Below are 16,823 nucleotides of genomic sequence, written 5' to 3'. Positions count from 1 at the left end.
TAAACTGAATTCTCTGATTTTTAGAGTCCAGGGAGGAAGATTGTGTAGCAGCCGCTTTTAGTGCCTAATGTGACATTTCACAATACCATTTAGTTTAGAATGGGGGAAAAAGAAAAAAAACAAACGGACTTTTCAAAGACACTATGAAACCTCATTGACATAAATTCCAAATTTTCTAGTGTACTGTTGCATCATCTTTTACGCATTTTATATCTGTAGCACAGTTACAGCCACCACTGTTGGGACAGCGAACTTAAAGTCCGCCGTGATCTTGTTAAAGAAATACTCAGTTTGGTTCAGTTATTACTCTGCTCCCTAAAGTTTGAGGACAGATTTATATTGTTTAAAACCGTTGGAACTGAAAGTTATGTGTATCCCACCCCCACCCGAGCCTCACAGAAATTTCCTTAGCCTGAACACCCCACTTGAGTGTATTATTTACGTGGTTTTACTGTCCTTGGGCGTCTTGGTCTACCCTTCAAGCCTAGCCGGAATAAGAAACCATCTAGGTTTCACATTAGTAGAATTAATACCATTGTTTTCCTCATTGCCCAAATGGTAGCCTAGAACGTGCATTAAAAAAATAAAGGACAAGAGGACTAGTGTTTGTTTTGGAATCAGAAACCCTCGCGCTAAAGTGTAAGCCAGAGTAAGAGTCAGTTACCTTTGAGGTGCAAGAGTCCAAAGAGGATTCCTCTCTGCTTTTCCCCAGGGGCGGGCTGGCCATTTAGAAGTTGTCAGGGCAGGCGTCGCCAGGAGAGGGCTTGAGCACACAGCCCGCTCTAGGACCTCGCAGGAGCCTCCGCGGGATGCACGCAGAGCACGAGTAGCAGTTTCCTTACTTCCTTCCCGAGAATTGCGGGGCGAGCAGTCCGCCTGCTCGCTCGCAAGGGCTGTGTGCGGGCTCTCCCCGTCCGGGGCACGTCCCTACCTGCGCCTCCGCGGAGCGGGCCACGCGGGAGGGGGGCCTCGGGAGGAGGGACTGGACGACGACAGCGGCAGCGCGGAGCTGCCTGCCGCAGGCCGTTCCCCGCGCTGGTCGCACTCTCCCCGGCGAGCCCTGGAGGGGAGGGCGGCTCTGGCTCTGCGGCCGAAGGGCGCTGCACGGACCTCTGGCGGCCCGGCACCGGAGTCCTGGGCCGCTGGCGGGCGGGCCGCGCCTCTGCTTGACCTCGCTGGAGCCGGGGGCGGGCCGAGCAAAGGTGACTTAGAGAGACCTTGCGGTGCCGCCCTGGGCTGGGCTGGAGGGGAGGCGGAGGGACGGGCCGGCGCATTTGTGCTGGAGCTGGCCGAGGAGTGAAGGGTGGAGCGCGCTGCCGGGGATCCCCAGATCCGGCCCAGGTGGGTGAGTGTGTGCGCCCGCCGGGGGCTTTGCTAGGTCAGCCTCGGGGCGACAGAGGACACCAGGGGAGGAAGGGGGGAGGGCGGCCAGACGAGATCTAGGGATGTGAGTAGATCCAAGAATAGTTGGACGCCTGTGCGGGGAGCGGAGTGCAGCAGCGGGCGAGTGGGGAGGGGTGCGCGAAGCCGGGAGACCCTGATGTCCCTGCCTGGCCAGGGTCTTCCTGCCGGCTCCGGGTGTGCGTCGGGTTCCCACAGGAAGAGCCGCTGGGGGGAAAGCCTGTGGACAGATTTTTTTTTTTTTCTCCCAGCTAAATATTGGTAGTAGGTCAAGTGGGGCCCGAGTGGGAGGAGTAAGGCAGTGAAAGACATTATTGTCCTAAATAACCTTCCAAGTTAGTGATTTTTTGCATGTCTCTGCCCTGGCTGACATTGAGATGAACTTACCATCCGCTGTTTGGAGGCCGCTAAAATTCCAAGGAAACACTTGAGTGGATTAAAGAGAAAAGGAGAAATTATACTGGGGCTGGGGAGCGGGAAGGGAGGTAGCTTTTAACTTTGTTTTGATTAAGGATTTTTGATTACTCATAGGCTTTCTTTGTAGCCTAAACCAGTGGAGAATCACGTTCCCCAGCATTCAGAGCATGTGGCTAGTTGTTTTGTGTTTTCTGTTGTGCTGGTTTTTTCTGGATTTGGAGGGAGGCTAGTAAGAAAGGGAAGATACCAGGGAAAAGCTTAGTCCAGCTTTTGAGAGTTACTAAAGGTATTAAAAGTTTCTTAATTTTAATTAGATTCAAAGACAGACTGAAGGCATTTTGTTTTAGAGACCTAGGGTAACTTAGGAATCTTTTTCAAAGAGAAAAATGCTTGAAATGTGTGTTGGTGGAGGAATGTGTAGGCTAGAATATGGGGATCTAAGTATAAAAAAAATTTTTTTTTCTGTTTGAGGACACACCGAAGTTCATCTCTGGTCCAAATCATGTTTGATTTCAGCAGTGAAGTTGATGACTTTGGTAAATTAGCTCAATTTTGATTGAGTAGATATTTAATCTGAGCATGATGACCAGAGAGCTATTTCAGCCTTTGTCCCAGTACTACTTTTACTAGACTGGGATCTTAAAAGAATTTGTGTCACTGTGACTATGATTGCCAGACTCTAGTCTCCCCTCTTTAGAACCTCTTTAAAGGCTCATTTTAGGGAATTTCATTGAGGCCGAAAGTGACCCACATAATCTCTCTACCCTCAGTTGTACACCTTGCAGAATGAGGGAAATGAAAAAAGGTGTTAGATTTTCCATATTTAACAGCAGATGCACATACTACAGGGTAGTATATAAATACAGTCAAGCACATTTAGAATACTGTATGTAAAATAATTGATAAAAATAGTTATGTAATACCATGTCTTAAGCTTTATGTACAGTTTATGACATTTACCATTTATATTCTAAGAAGCTTTTAGAAACTTATTAGTATCTTAGTATTCAAACATATAATTGTGTTTATCAGCTCTGTGAGGATTATAAGAATTTTTAATTCCAAGCAGAAATTTAGATTTTTTACTTGGTCCACATTATTCAGCATTATTCCTAAATTTTTAGCTTCTGTGTATAATCAGGAAATAGATTTCAAATTAATTTTGGAAGCAACTAGGACAGAAGTTAAATAAATAGGAAGTTTATGTAAAATGAAGCAGGTTTTCATTTTGATAATTTGTAAAGTATTTGAACAAAAATACATAAGGTTTTAATTAAGCAGTATGAGGCTGGGGGCGGATGGGGGGGGCACAGGGAGAGTGTATATGTGTGATTAGCCTTGTCATGCTTGGTATGACCCAGGATATTTTCCTGGTAAGTTTTTGTATCACAAGGATACCAAGTCTGTAACCTGCATGCAATTGTATTTGTCTTGAATTCCTGCTAGAGAGTGCAGTACCAGATTATATTCTGTCTAATGAATTTTGAATGAGTTACAGGCAGATACAATTTTCCTCTCATTTTAACTTAAAGAGTAGTAAGGATATAACCCCCATACATTTTTATAATGGTCCACCATTGATTTGATATCTATTACTTTATGTAATTTTTTGTCCTTAATTCAGTAAGTATTTACACAGTGTTTACCTTGTCAGATAACTTGCTAAACCAGTCAAAGCTAGATGAATAGAAGCAGGGTCTTCTTGAAAGGTTTTATTAAATATGCCTAAAGAGTTTGAACATTATCTTGGGAATTAGAATCACTGAAAGATTTTGAAGAGGGGAGAGATTTAATCAGATTTGCTCCTTACGGAAAGGATTAGAGGAAGGCCTGAAAACAGGGTGACCAGGTGCAGGAATTCAAGAGAGAGATAATCAGAGTCTGAACTAAGTTGGTGACTACTGAAAAGGAAAGCAAGGTCCAAAGCCAAGAGAGACTCAAAAATAACCTAATAGGAGCCGATAATAGTTGAATATGCAGAATGGAGGAGAAGATGGAATCCTAGACAGTTCGCAGGCTTATGGCGAATAAATTACTGAAGGAGGGAATAAAGGGAGTAGGTGGAGGGTGAGTTCACCTTTGGACATGGTGACGTCCAAGAAGGGCATCCTTACTCATTCAATAAAAATTTGTGAATCGTTAGTATTGGAAGTCACCTGAATAAACCTGGAGCTTGAGGCTGAAGGAGTAAATAATGTCACCTTGGAGACATCCAGCTTGAAAGAGTTTGAAATCAAAGGATTGAATACTTATATTAAAAGACAAAAAGGGAAAAAAGGAGCCAGTGGAGAACACTGAGCAAAATCAGCCAGAGAGGCAGGTAAAGTCCAGAACAAGGGAGGCCAATGGGACAGTTGGGTCAACGAGTTGAGGTAACAACTGATGGGGGAAGTTCTAGAAGCATGGCATAGGAAGAAGGTGTATTGCAATGAGCTGCAGAGTAAATGGGAAGCAAGAAAGTAGAAATAATGGAGACAGACTGATTTTCTGTAGACAGTCATAATTGTAGAATAATTATACAGTTTTGTTCCTTTCTTTCAATTCTTAAATCTCATTTATTTTTCATGTTTCTAATGTACTGGAGAGGGCCTTCAGGACAATACTGGATGGAAGCTGAGATGGTGAAAATGGTGTTCATCCCTGATTTTTAAAAAGGGGCATATTTCTAATAATTCACTATTAAGAGTGATATTTAATAAATACCATTTCTCAGATTATTGAAGTTCTTTTTAATTCTTGTTGAGGTTTTTTAAACACGAAAGGGTATTGGATTTTATCAGATTCTTTCTGCATTTAATAAGAGCATCATAAGGTTTTTCTTTAATTTATTAAGGTGGCAAATTATATTTTTTCAAATTAATGTTTTTAGACTTTTTCTGATATGCCACCTTTGTGTAATTGGAATAAACCTAATTTGGTCATTATGTATTATCTTTAACATTCTCCTCGATTTGGTTTCTTTTGGATTTTAGTATCTATTTATGAATGAGGTTAGTTGGTAATTTTTTTTTTCTTTCTTTTTTTTTTTTTTTTTTTTTTTTGGTTCTGTCCTCATCAGGGCTTGGTATCCAGGTTATTATACTGGCTTCATAAAATGAGTTTGGGAGTATCCTCTCTTTTGCTGTTCGCTGAAAGAGCTTATATGTAATTGAAGTGGTCTGTTCCTTCTTATAAAGCTATTTTTGTGGGATTTTTAAGCTAGTAATTAGACATATTTAATGGCTATAGGACTACTTTAGTTTTCTGTTTCTTTTGGGGTCAATTTTGACAAGTTCTCTATTTCTAGGAATTTATCCTTTCCATTTAAGTGTTGAAATTTATTGTTATAAGGTTTTTCATAATAGTCTTACTATTTTTTTAACTTATTTTGAATCTGTAATTAAATATTTGTTCCTAATGTTTTCCATTTTTTTCCTAATATTCATTTGGATATTTCCAATTAATATCTCTTTAATATCAGTCTCATTAAGGCTTTGTTTATTTTTCAAAGACTCTCTTTAGCTTATTATTTGTTGCCATCTTTTTTGTTTAAAATTAATTTTTTTAGTTATCTCCATCACTTTTTTTTGAGTTTATTTCCCTAGGCTCTATACATTTGTTATCCTTTGTCCCTTGGAAGGACATAATTTGTTCAAAATTTGTTCTTTTCCAGATTTCAAGTTGTAGGTTTCATAATTGTAGTATTTTGTAACTTAATATATTCCTGCTGGTTTTTATCCATTACTTTATTTTATAGACTTAATCATGTATTTCCTGAGACTTCATCTTTCTAGACTAAGAACTGCTAATATGTGTAGAGTGCTGCCCTTCTAATACTTAAAACACATAATACTTTTGCAAAGGTTTTAACTACTTCCAATTTTTTTTTCTCTTACCTCACTCTTCTTGTTGTCATTGGTTGGTATTTCTGTTTCCTTTACCGACTTGCTTCTCATCTTCTTCCTCTTTCCTTCACCCTGACAACTTCTTTTCTACCTCTTGACAGTCTGCATGGTGGAGGAATGGTCATCATTCCCTCGTCTTCACCTGTTTCTCACTGTCTTTCCAATTTTCTACCTGCTCCTCCCCCCACCCCCATCCTTGGAGGATTTTTCCATTGTCCATTCTACATATGCCATCTTGTTCTTTCCTTCTCTGCAGAAACTTGGCTCCAGCACCAAAGAGGAAAAAGCAGATAACCTGTGTCTAATTTTCTTTGGATGCTCACAGCTTCACCCTTATTTACTGCACTATCTTTGTTACTGCTCATTCAGTCCATCCAACTGATGACAACAAAGTCAGGGAGACTTTGGGCAAGGCCCAAGAAGAAAGCACAGATGGGACAATATGGACTTGCTCTTATTTGGAGTCCTGAGCTACAGGCTCCAGTATTAGTGACCGTGGTCTTGCCATGTGACTCTGGGCGGCACATTCTTAGGTCTCCTATTCCTCTCATGTAACACAGAATTATTAAAACAGACGCCTTCTCTCTACTTCAGGAGTTGCTGTGAGACTCAAATGATGAAAGGCTAAACCCAGTGGTTTTACAAGAGACAGTCTTCCCATGCTTTATTTTCAGAAAAATGCCTTGAAAGGATTTCATGCTAAATTCAGGAACAGAGAAGTGGTTTGTGGCTTGGGGTGTTGGATCAAAGAAACCCTGATGGGAAGCCGTAGGTGTCACGGGAATGACAGGAAGCAAGGAAGTTGTGCTCAGTGGTTGAGATTCAGGGGAGGGGCATCTGTCCTCTGGTACATGGGAACTAGAGAAATGGACATGTTGTTACACCTGGTAGCTGGAAACTATTCTGTAGCTGCATCATTACCTATTTATTATTTGCTACACTTAGGATACTGCCTTTTTGAGTTTACTTGAGAAATCAACCTTTACTTACAGTGTTTATATGAGGGAGATTTTGTTGTTTCACATTCTAAACAACTGAATTAAAAATTAAGTTTGTGAATATAGTTCTCCTTAGTAAAATTTCTTACTTGTGATAGAAAGGACTTAATTGTGAATATTTTCCTCATTTATTTTTGTTATGTTAGTTTGTGTTCTGGATTAGTTGCTTACAATCCCAAGGTCGTAGAATCACTCTTAGACTGTAAAGCATCTAGTCTGGTAATCCTCAAAAGATTTCCCTGGGGCATAGGGCAAATGCAACCACCTTTCTGTCCGCTAAGGCACCTTCACAAAACACAGTTCCAAATGGTTGATACAATGATCTGTTAACCTTTGACAGATGAGGAAAGGAAGGCCTGCAGAGAGGAACAGCCACTTTCCCAAGTCTATGTAGAGAGGTGGGGGCCACGTTCAGAGCTAAACCCAGTATTCAGCCTCCAAATTTAGTGCTGAAAGAACAACCCCACTGTATCACACTCAGCTTCAGTTAGAAAATTTATCCATTAGAGAAGATAGTCTATCTTGTTTCAAAGCCTATGCGGCCATCTATTAGCTAATTTCTTAGTTTGACAAAAGGATACCAACTTTAGAAACAAACAAATGGCCAAGAATTTTGCAGTGTCTTCAGAGTTTGCACAGAATACCTGTATTCCAGGCTCTCCACAGAAAATGCTGTCCCTCTTTTTGTGAAAATATTGCTTGATAGAGGTCACATTTTTAGAAGATAACAGAATTCATCCCTTTCTGTAGATAGTCTAATTTTAGGATAAATATATCAGAATACTGCATCCTGGAATGTATTTTCTTGATTTTCTGAAAAATAGCCCTTGCTAAGCTGTTAGTTAGAATTATATCCTCAATTTCTGTTGAGGGGCATTTCAAAAGAAAAAAATTTTTTTTTAAATGTTTGTCCATTTATGGGAGACGCAGAGCATGAGTGGGGTAGGAGCAGAGCGAGAGAGAGGGAGACAGAGGATCGGAAGTAAGCTCCCGGCTCTGAGCTGTTAGCATAGAGCCATACGGAGGGCTCAGACTCACAAACCATGAGATTATGACATGTGCCGAAGTTGGACACTGAACCGACTGAGCCACCCAGGCGCCCCTGAAAAAAATGATTAGCTTTAATGAAATTATTATTCTGCCCTTGAATACTCTCATTCCCCTATACATTACCCTGAAAAAGAAATTAGAGCTAAGGGCAAAGAGGGAGTTTGTTTTCCCTAAAGAATTGATACGTATTTTTTCCTTGTGGACAATTAAAAGGGCATAATTGTATTTCTCTTTCTGTTTTGGCCTTAAGAGAATTCAGAGCCAGATTTGTGGCTTGTCCACAGTATCTTGGTGGGCTCCATCACTCTTTTTTTTTCTTTTTAATTTTTTAATGTTTATTTTTGAGAGCGAGAGAGAGAGACAGGACGTGAGCAGGGGAGGAGCAGAGAGAGAGGGAGACACCGAATCTAAAGCAGGTTCCAGGCTCTGAGCTGTGTCAGCACAGAGCCCGATGCTGGGCTCAAACTCACGAACTGTGAGATCGTGACCTGAGCCAAAGTTGGTTGCTTAACCGACTGAGCCACCTAGGCGCCCCTGTGGGCTCCATCACTCCTAATACCATCAGAAATTTGGTATTTTCATAGCCTCCCAGGTTGGAAATCCCTGGATTACAACGTTCTCTTGTGAATTATGAATGTGGTTGAATGTGGTTATGCCTCAGAGTGCATTCATGTATGATGATTGTATTTTAGTTTTTTTTCTGCAAGCAGTAAATACTAAGTAAATAGTTGTTACAATGTTAGAAATAGATTTGTACTTTATACTATGGTTTTATTTTATGTCAACAATATATGCACTTGGGTGTTGACTTGGTAATAGATCATTTCAAGTACCCAAGTTAAAATATATGGCAAATGTTACAATTGGAGCCTTTTCTTATGATTTTTATTTGTGGTAAAATACAACGAGCATAGAGTTTATTCTCTTTACCATTTATAAGTGCATAGTTCAGTCACATTAGGTACATTCACAGTGTTGTGCAGCCATTACCACCATCCATCTCCAGAACTCTTTGCATCTCTTAGTTTCATCTAAACTGAAACTCTAAACCCGTTAAACAATTTCCCATTCCCTTCTTCCCCCAGCTCTTGGCAGCTGCCATTCTACCTGCTGTCTCCCTGAATTTGACGACTTTAGGAACCTCCTATAAGTAGAATCACTCAGTATCTGTCCTTTTGTGCCTGGTTTATCTCAGTCAGCATAATGCCTTCAGGGTTCATGCATGTTGTAGCAGGTGTCAGAAATTTCTTCCTCTTTAAGGTTGAATAGTATTCCATTGTAAGCATACACACATTTTCCTTACTCGTTCATCCATCGATGTTACATTTGTGTTGATTCTACCTTTTGTCTGTGTGAACGAACAGTGCTGCTGTGAACATGAGCGTACAAATATCTTTTTCTGTGTCTGCTTTGAATGCTTTTGGTTATGTACTCAGAAGAGGAATTCCTGGACCCTATGCTAGTTCCCTTTTTTTGAGGACTTGCCATAGTGTTTTTCATAGTGGCTACCCCACTTAACATTCCTACCAGCAGTGCATAAGTATATTAATTTTTCTATATCCTATCCAACACTTGTTATTTTCTCTTGCCATTGTTTTGTTATGGTAGCCATCCTAATCGGTGTGAAATTTGGAAAAACATTTTTTAATAAGTAGAGTTAATCACTTTTTTATCCAAATGTCAACCTCAGGGTTGACAGACGGTCTCTTCACATTGCCCCATACTAGCCGTGCAAGGCCATGATTTTCCTTTATTTTCAAAACCAGAAGTTGCCCTGTTGAAGTGTAGTGGAGGGCACATAGCCCCAAGTCTCCCTGGTTTGCTCTTTTCCCTCCTTTCCCTCCTTTCCCTCGTTAGTAAAAATGCAGCTGCACAAAGCATGGGTAATTCTCAGGGTTTCCTTGGATTTAAGACTACGTGTAGGTCTAAATATCCATATTCTACCTTTATTTTCATTATCTTTCTGTATTCTAGATACCAGATGTTGCCTTGCTGTTGTATTTTGAAGGGTCATTGCTTAATTGAGAAGAATTTTATCTTGTCTACCGAGTTAGCATAGGAAGATGGAAAGATATATTTGAATCACCACAGATATAAAATATGAAACCAGGAAATTGATATACTTGAGAAAAGTCAAGCCTATCTTCATTTGTACATGGGAACTAATAAAATATCAAAGCTAGAAAGTAATTAACCTGGGCATTAGAATTGAACAGGGAATTTAACATATTCTGTAATGAAATTATTTGATCTTTAGCCATATTTAGGAGCACAAACTTTCTGTAAATCTTGAAGTCAAAGTAAAATTTTAAAAACTAGGGAGAAAATTGGGGAAAATGTAACCACAAAGCCATGAAAAGGATCTTAGAGGTCCTCGAATTTTCCTCCATTTGCAAGAATCCTCTCTTTAGCTAGATAGTCATTTTATGTGCTTGTGAAACTGCCATCAGTGGATATACAGGCAGTGTACTCCAATACTTCTAGGCTTGGAGCCCGAGTCCCACAGACCTGGGTTTGAATACCAGCTCTGTCACTTAATAGTTGGCTGATCTCAGGCAGGTCATGTAATCTCAATAAGCTTGAGTTTCTTCATCATTAATAATACCTACCTCACAGGATTGTGGGAGGATTATATGAAATAGTATGCCAGGTATTTATCATAACACCTGACATATGGTAAACATACCTAGATGTTGGCTCCTCCTCTTCCTGCTGATACTACTATTATACAGGAGTTTTTTTCCTTACGACCACCTATTCCCCTGTGGTGAAGCTAAAAGTAAAAGAAGGTTCAACCTTACATTAAGGTGAAGCTTTTTCCATTTTTCTTTTAATTCACGTCTGTGCTCTGCAACATCACAAAAACTTAATGTTTCCTCTCCTGGGACAATACCTCAGCTATTTGGAGCAACTAGTAAATTCTACAAACATCCTCAGGTTCCTTCAACTGTTACTACAGTGTCGGGCTTTCCAGATCGTTTTCTTACTCTGCAATGATCTCTCTCAGGTTTTTTCTAAAAATGCGTCCTCCAGAAGTGAAGCCAGTGTTCCATATGAAGTTGTGTGCAGAGCATGGCACTTCGCATTGGCTTTCCATTCTGCTGGAGGAAGAGTCTTGATTGCTACGGTGTCCCACAAAGTCCCATGGGAAGGGCCCTGCTCCCCTACCTCATGGCCTCTCATATGCTTCACTCCACACCCCCAGCTTTGTTCTGAGGACAGTGGCCTCCTTCTGTCCCACAGACTGGGAGCCTTTCCCCCCTCAGAACGTTCACTCTTCCCTTTCCTGGAACACACTTCTCCCAGGTCCTTGCCTGGTTCTCTCCCTCAGCTTTGACAGCCTTTAACTCAGTGGCACCTGATCACTGAGTTCTCTGGCCATCCTGTCTCCCAGGACTGGCTTCCCCCTTTCCAGCTTTATTTTTGCTTTCAATGTTTTCCACCATCTAACACACATTTCTAGCTGTTTCCTCCCAGTAGACTATAAGTTCTCTGAGTGCAGGGAGTTTGGTCTATATTGTTCGTTGCTGATCCTCTGAAGCTTGGCATGCCTGGCATGGTGTAGGTGGTGATGAGTATTTATTGCATGAGAAGCATAATGACTCTTCTTTGATTAGTAGCTGTATCATAATGGGTGACGGCCATTAAGGAGGGCCCTTGTGGGGATGAGCACTGGCTGTTGTCGGTAAGTGATGAATCACTGGGTTCTACTCCTGACACCAACACTACACTATATGTTAACTCATTTGAATCTAAATTCAATAAAAAAGAAGTTGTACTGGGCTTGGAAGGGCCATGTGGGCACCAGTTCAGTCATGGGTCAATTTTTAAAAATTTTGAAGACAAAAATAATTTAAGTGCTGCACTCAAAGAAGGGAAAATAAGCCACATTCACTGTTTTAAGACTCTAAGGATTTTCACATTACTTTGGTTGTTTAATCAATATTTTATTTTACATACGGTTTTATGTGTGCAGAAGATTTTTTCTATAAAATCCAATATAGGTTTTTTTTTTAATTTTTTTTTTCAACGTTTGTTTATTTTTGGGACAGAGAGAGACAGAGCATGAACGGGGGAGGGGCAGAGAGAGAGGGAGACACAGAATCGGAAACAGGCTCCAGGCTCTGAGCCATCAGCCCAGAGCCTGATGCGGGACTCGAACTCATGGACCGCGAGATCGTGACCTGGCTGAAGTTGGACGCTTAACCAACTGCGCCACCCAGGCGCCCCAAGGTTTTTAAAATAAGAATACTTGTCCTTTAACTGTATCTTTTTTTTTTTAAGTTTATTTACTTATTTTGAGAGAGAGTGCACGCAGGGGAGGGGCAGAGAGAGAGAGAGGGAGAGACAGAATCCCAAGCAGGCTCTCAGCGCAGAACCTGACACAGGGCTTCAGCTCACAAACCGTGAGATCATGACCTGAGCCAAGACCAAGAGTTGGACGCTTAACCGACTGAGCCACCCAGATGCCCCTCTTTAACTATATCTTAACAGAGCTCTCCAAGTAGTGAGCTTCAGATGAATAATCCTTTCCACTTAGAACGGGCAGACCCCCAAACCAGGTGGCTGATCTCTTCTGTTTGCCATACAAAGATTGTATTCTGTTTGTGCCATGACTTGCAAAACTTGGGAAGCACTGCTTTAATTAAAATGCTTTCTTCAGATGGAATTAGAACCTACTGAATTGTGATCCTGGCATATTTTAGTCTCCCCCCCCCCTCCCCCCCAGGTTAAGAACTGCAAAAACACTTGTTAAAACAATGAAATATCAAAACTCTGTAATAACAAAGTTAAAGTTACTGTCTTTCTGGACTTAACACTGTTCCCACATAGACCGAACTAAAGGCATTAGAAAAGTAAGAGTTGGAAATCAGGGTATAGCTGTCTAGTGGAATGGGCATCAGGAACAGAAAAAAAGCTGCTTATGCTTGCAACAACATGAGTGATTCTGAAAAACATTGTACTTAGTGAAAGAAGCCAGACACAAAAGAGTGTGTCGTACATGACTCCATTTATTTGAAATCAAGAACAGACAAACCTAAAGAAAGCATGGTTATGGAGATGAGAGCGGTGGTTGCTGGGGTTGGGGAGAACAGCAGGAGAGTGACAGTAAAGGAGCACAGGAGAATTTGGGGCAGAGGGTGGGAGTAGAAATATTCTGTATCTTTGTAATGGTGCTGGTGACATGGGGTATAGATTTGTGAACATTCATTGAACTATACTCTTAAAATGGACTTTATTGTGTGCAAATTTTAAAAATTCATTTAAAAAATGAGATTTGGTAGGTGTTACTTCTGCTATGTATAACTTTTTGTAGTTATTTTCATCAGAACTACCAACTACAGAATCTTTGAATAACTTTTGAAAATCAGATTTGTTTAGATTACCATAAAACTTCCCTGCTTTTAAAAATGATTGTTTATACCTCTGGTGGCACATCTTGAAAAAAGAAATTTATTTCAAGGATACATAAAATATATAAATCTGTGGTGAGTGGTTATATAAGAGTAAGCTATTTTTAGGTAGAAGCTTTGCAACCATAATGAGACAAGAATGTGCTTAACAGAGTCTCAGTTGGGGTTTTCATTCTGGATGCCTCCAGAAGCCCTGTGTTCTGCACTGTTTGAGAGTACCTTGCAAACATTCTGTGTTTAATGCAAAGCCAGTGTTTGCAAATTTGATGCAAACATCAGTTCTTGAGTAGACATATCTAAAGGTATTTTTCTAGTTGTGAAGTTATGAGAGATATGGAAGATATGCAGTAGTGTACAGAAAGCTATCTTCTGTTGACGATGGAGAGAAATATAAAAACCAGAACCCAGCAACCACTGGTGGGGTTTTGGTGGGTCTTAGTTTAGGGGTATTGGCGAACACACAAATGCAGTATACATGACTATTTAATACTGACGTTGTTTTCAGTAGCATCAGCGAATAGTTTTCTTTTACAGACATACTCTTTGAAAGTATGTTCGCATAAGAAATGTATTATTTTAAGTCCCATTATCAGTATTGAGTGGTCTTTTTACTAGGCCCTTACTCTTGCTAAATATGATCATTTTTTACAGTTTTATTGAGGTATAACTTCTACACAGTACTACGCATATTTAAAGTGTAACTCAGTTTAATGGATGTTTACAGTAGTGAAACCATCATGCCAATCAAGATAAAGAATGCTTACTTCCAGAAGTTTCTTCCTGCCTTTTGTAATACCTCCCACTTTCCCACCTACCCCAGTACAAGAGACTATTGATTAGCTTTCTACCACTACAGATCAGTAGGCATTTTCTAGAATTTTACATAAATGGAATCATACAGTTTGTACTTTTTTGGAGGTGTAGGAGGTTGGCTTCTTTAACTCAGCCTAATTATTTTGAGATTCATCTATGTTGCATGTATCAATAGTTTGTTACTTTTTATTGCTGAGTAGTATTGCATTTCACCATGTACCAGGATTTTTTTTTCACCTGTTGCCAGACATATGGATTGTTTCTAGTTTTTGGCTATTGTAAATAAAGTTGTTAGCATTTGTGTATAAGTCTTTGTGTGGACATAATGTTTCATTTCATTTAGGTAAATACCTAGAAATAAGTAGAATAGCCAGGTCATATGGGAAATTAATGTTTGTGGGACTTCTTTTTTGATTAAAAAAAAACTGAGGTAGAATTTATATAACATAAAAATATCTATTTTGAGTGTGTAATTCAGTGGCATTTAGCAAGTCACAGTGTTGTGCAACCATCACTCTGTCTACTTTCAAAATATTTTCATCACTTCAAAAGAGAACCTTGTACTTACTAGGCAGTCACTCTGCATCCTCTGAAAATGATTAATCTGTGTTTTGTCCGTATGGATTTGCTTGTTTTGAACATGTCACATAAATGAATTATACAATATTTGAACTTTTGGTGTCTAGTTTTTCACTTATAACACTGTTTTCAATTTTCATGCACACTGTAGCATGTATCAGTGCTTTGTTCTTTTTATGGCTGAATAGTTTTCCATTGTATGTGTGTAACACATTTTATGTATTCATCCATTTGTTTATGGACATTTGGGTTGCTTCCAGCTTTTGACTGTTGTGAATAGTGCTGCTTTTAACATTTTTGTACAGGTATTCGTTTGAAAATGTTTCAGTTCTTTTGGGTATATACCTAAGACTGAATATCCTGGGTCATACGGCAATAGTCTGTTGAGCGTTTTGAGGTGCCACCAAACTTTTCCACAGCACCTGTACCATTTTACATCCCCACAGGAGTGCACGTTTCATTTTCTCCACATCCTTGTCAACACTTGTTATTTTCTTTAAAAAAAAAAAAAAAAAAAAACTATAGCCATCCTAGTAAGTATAAAGTGTTATCTCAGGGCACCTGTCTCAGTAGAGCATGTGACTCTTGATCTCAGGGTTGTTAGTTCAAGCCCCAGGTTGAGCAGGGAGCCTACTTAAAAATTAATTACTTAAAGTGATACCTCCTGGTAATAATTTGCATTCCTCTAATGACTGAAGGGGTTGAACATCTTTTCATATACTTGTTGGCCATTTGTATGTTTAGAGAAATGTCCAAGTCCTTTGCCCTTTTGTATTATTTTTTTAAAGTTTATTTATTTGAGAGAGAGTTGAGCAATGGAGGGGCATAGAGAGAGAATCTCCACACTGTCAGCGCAGAGCCCAGCGCAGGGCTTGAACCCACAAACGTGAGATGATGACTTGAGACAAAGTCAAGAGTCAGACGCTTAATCAACTGAGCCACCCAGGTACGCCCCCGTGCCCATTTTTAAATTGGGTTGTCATTCTGTTGCTGAGTTAGATGAGTTCCTTATACAGTCTAGATACAGGTCCTTTACTGGATAAGTGGTTTCTCCCAGTCTCTTACTTGCCTTTCATTTTCTTAACATTATGTTTTGAAAAGCAAAAGTTTTGATATTGATGCTATCCAAGCTTCTTATATATATAAGAATATATAATACGTGTGTGTGTATCTTTGACCTATATAAAAAAATCTTTGCCAAGCCCATGGTTGCTAAGATTTTCTCCTATGTTTTCTTCCAAAAGTGTCCGAGTTTTAACTTTACATTTGGATCTATAATCCATTAAGAGTTAGATTTTGTTTTTGTTCTCATTTTGATACATGGAGAGAAACTAGACTCCTAAATACAGATATCCTTGTTGTTAAGATGTCTGGTCTCCCCAAATTGATTTATAGAGTCAAAATAATCCCAGGAAGAATTCCAGTAGGGTTTTTTGTTTTCTTTCGTTTTTTGTTAGAAATTGACAAACTGATTCTAAAATTTATGTAGAAATGTAAAGGACCTAGTATAGCTAAACCAATTTTGAAAGAGAACAAAATTATAAGATTAAGACTACCCGATTTGAACACTTACTATAAAGTTATAATAATTGAGAGGATATGATATTGATGAAAGAGTAGGCACACAGATGAATGCAACAGATCAGAGATGCCAGAAATGATCTCCACACATATCTGATTAACTAAGTCTTGATAAAGGTGTCAAGGCAATTCAGTGGAGGAAAGGATTACATTTTGCTTTGTGGTTGACGTTGACTTTTGTGTATCAATCTTACATCCAGCAACCTCACTTCTTATATCTAAATAATTCTAGATTCTCTGACATTTCTATTCAGACATCCATATCTTTTGAAAACATTTTTTCTCAGTTCTATCTTTAGTTTTTTGGCTAAATGTGTTACTAGGGCTTCACAAACGTTGAAAAGAACTTGTGATGGGCATTCTTATTCCTTATTTTAAGAGGAATGCTTTTAATATTTTAACATGGAATAAGATGCTTGCTCTAAGTTTTTTTGGTAGACCTTTTCAGGGTTTTTTTTTTTTATATTGAAGTTTCCTTCTCATGTATTTATATATATTTATGTGTGTGTGTATATGTATGTACAGGCATACATACATAATTGTAATTTTCTTAAAACTTAGTTTTTTAGTTGGTTTACTTTTATCGAATCATTTTCTGTATATATATATATATATATATATGTAATATGCTTGTATGTTAATTACAAACGTAGAAATCTGTTAATATAATCATGTAAGATTGTTTT

At 39.2% G+C, this 16,823-nt stretch overlaps 2 protein-coding genes across 10 annotated transcripts in view; one reads left to right on the top strand and one right to left on the bottom strand.

Annotated features, from left to right (window-relative positions):
- Positions 1 to 1,274, bottom strand: part of LOC102902476 (serine/arginine repetitive matrix protein 1-like) — a 38,907-nt gene extending 37,633 nt beyond the window's left edge. For both annotated transcript variants that reach the window (XM_045041844.1, XM_045041843.1), the window contains exon 1: positions 665 to 1,274. In XM_045041844.1, coding sequence (XP_044897779.1) covers positions 783 to 1,274 — 492 coding nt within the window. In that variant the 3' untranslated portion in view covers positions 665 to 782. The remainder of the gene's footprint in view (positions 1 to 664) is intronic.
- OSBPL1A (oxysterol binding protein like 1A) overlaps positions 1 to 16,823 on the top strand; it is a 270,348-nt gene that overhangs the window by 135,104 nt on the left and 118,421 nt on the right. For 2 of the 8 annotated variants that reach the window (XM_045041826.1, XM_045041825.1), the window contains exon 1: positions 1,223 to 1,345. The exons of 4 other annotated variants lie outside the window; for them this stretch is intronic. The gene's annotated coding sequence lies outside the window, so the exon portion shown is untranslated. 2 more of the 8 variants (XM_011288066.4, XM_011288067.3) reach the window with 2 other exon arrangements.

This window comes from Felis catus, chromosome D3, assembly GCF_018350175.1.
Source record: "Felis catus isolate Fca126 chromosome D3, F.catus_Fca126_mat1.0, whole genome shotgun sequence".
NCBI lineage: Eukaryota > Metazoa > Chordata > Mammalia > Carnivora > Felidae > Felis > Felis catus.
The sequence above is the reverse complement of the archived record's forward strand: the minus strand, read 5'-3'. Positions and strand labels throughout refer to the sequence as shown.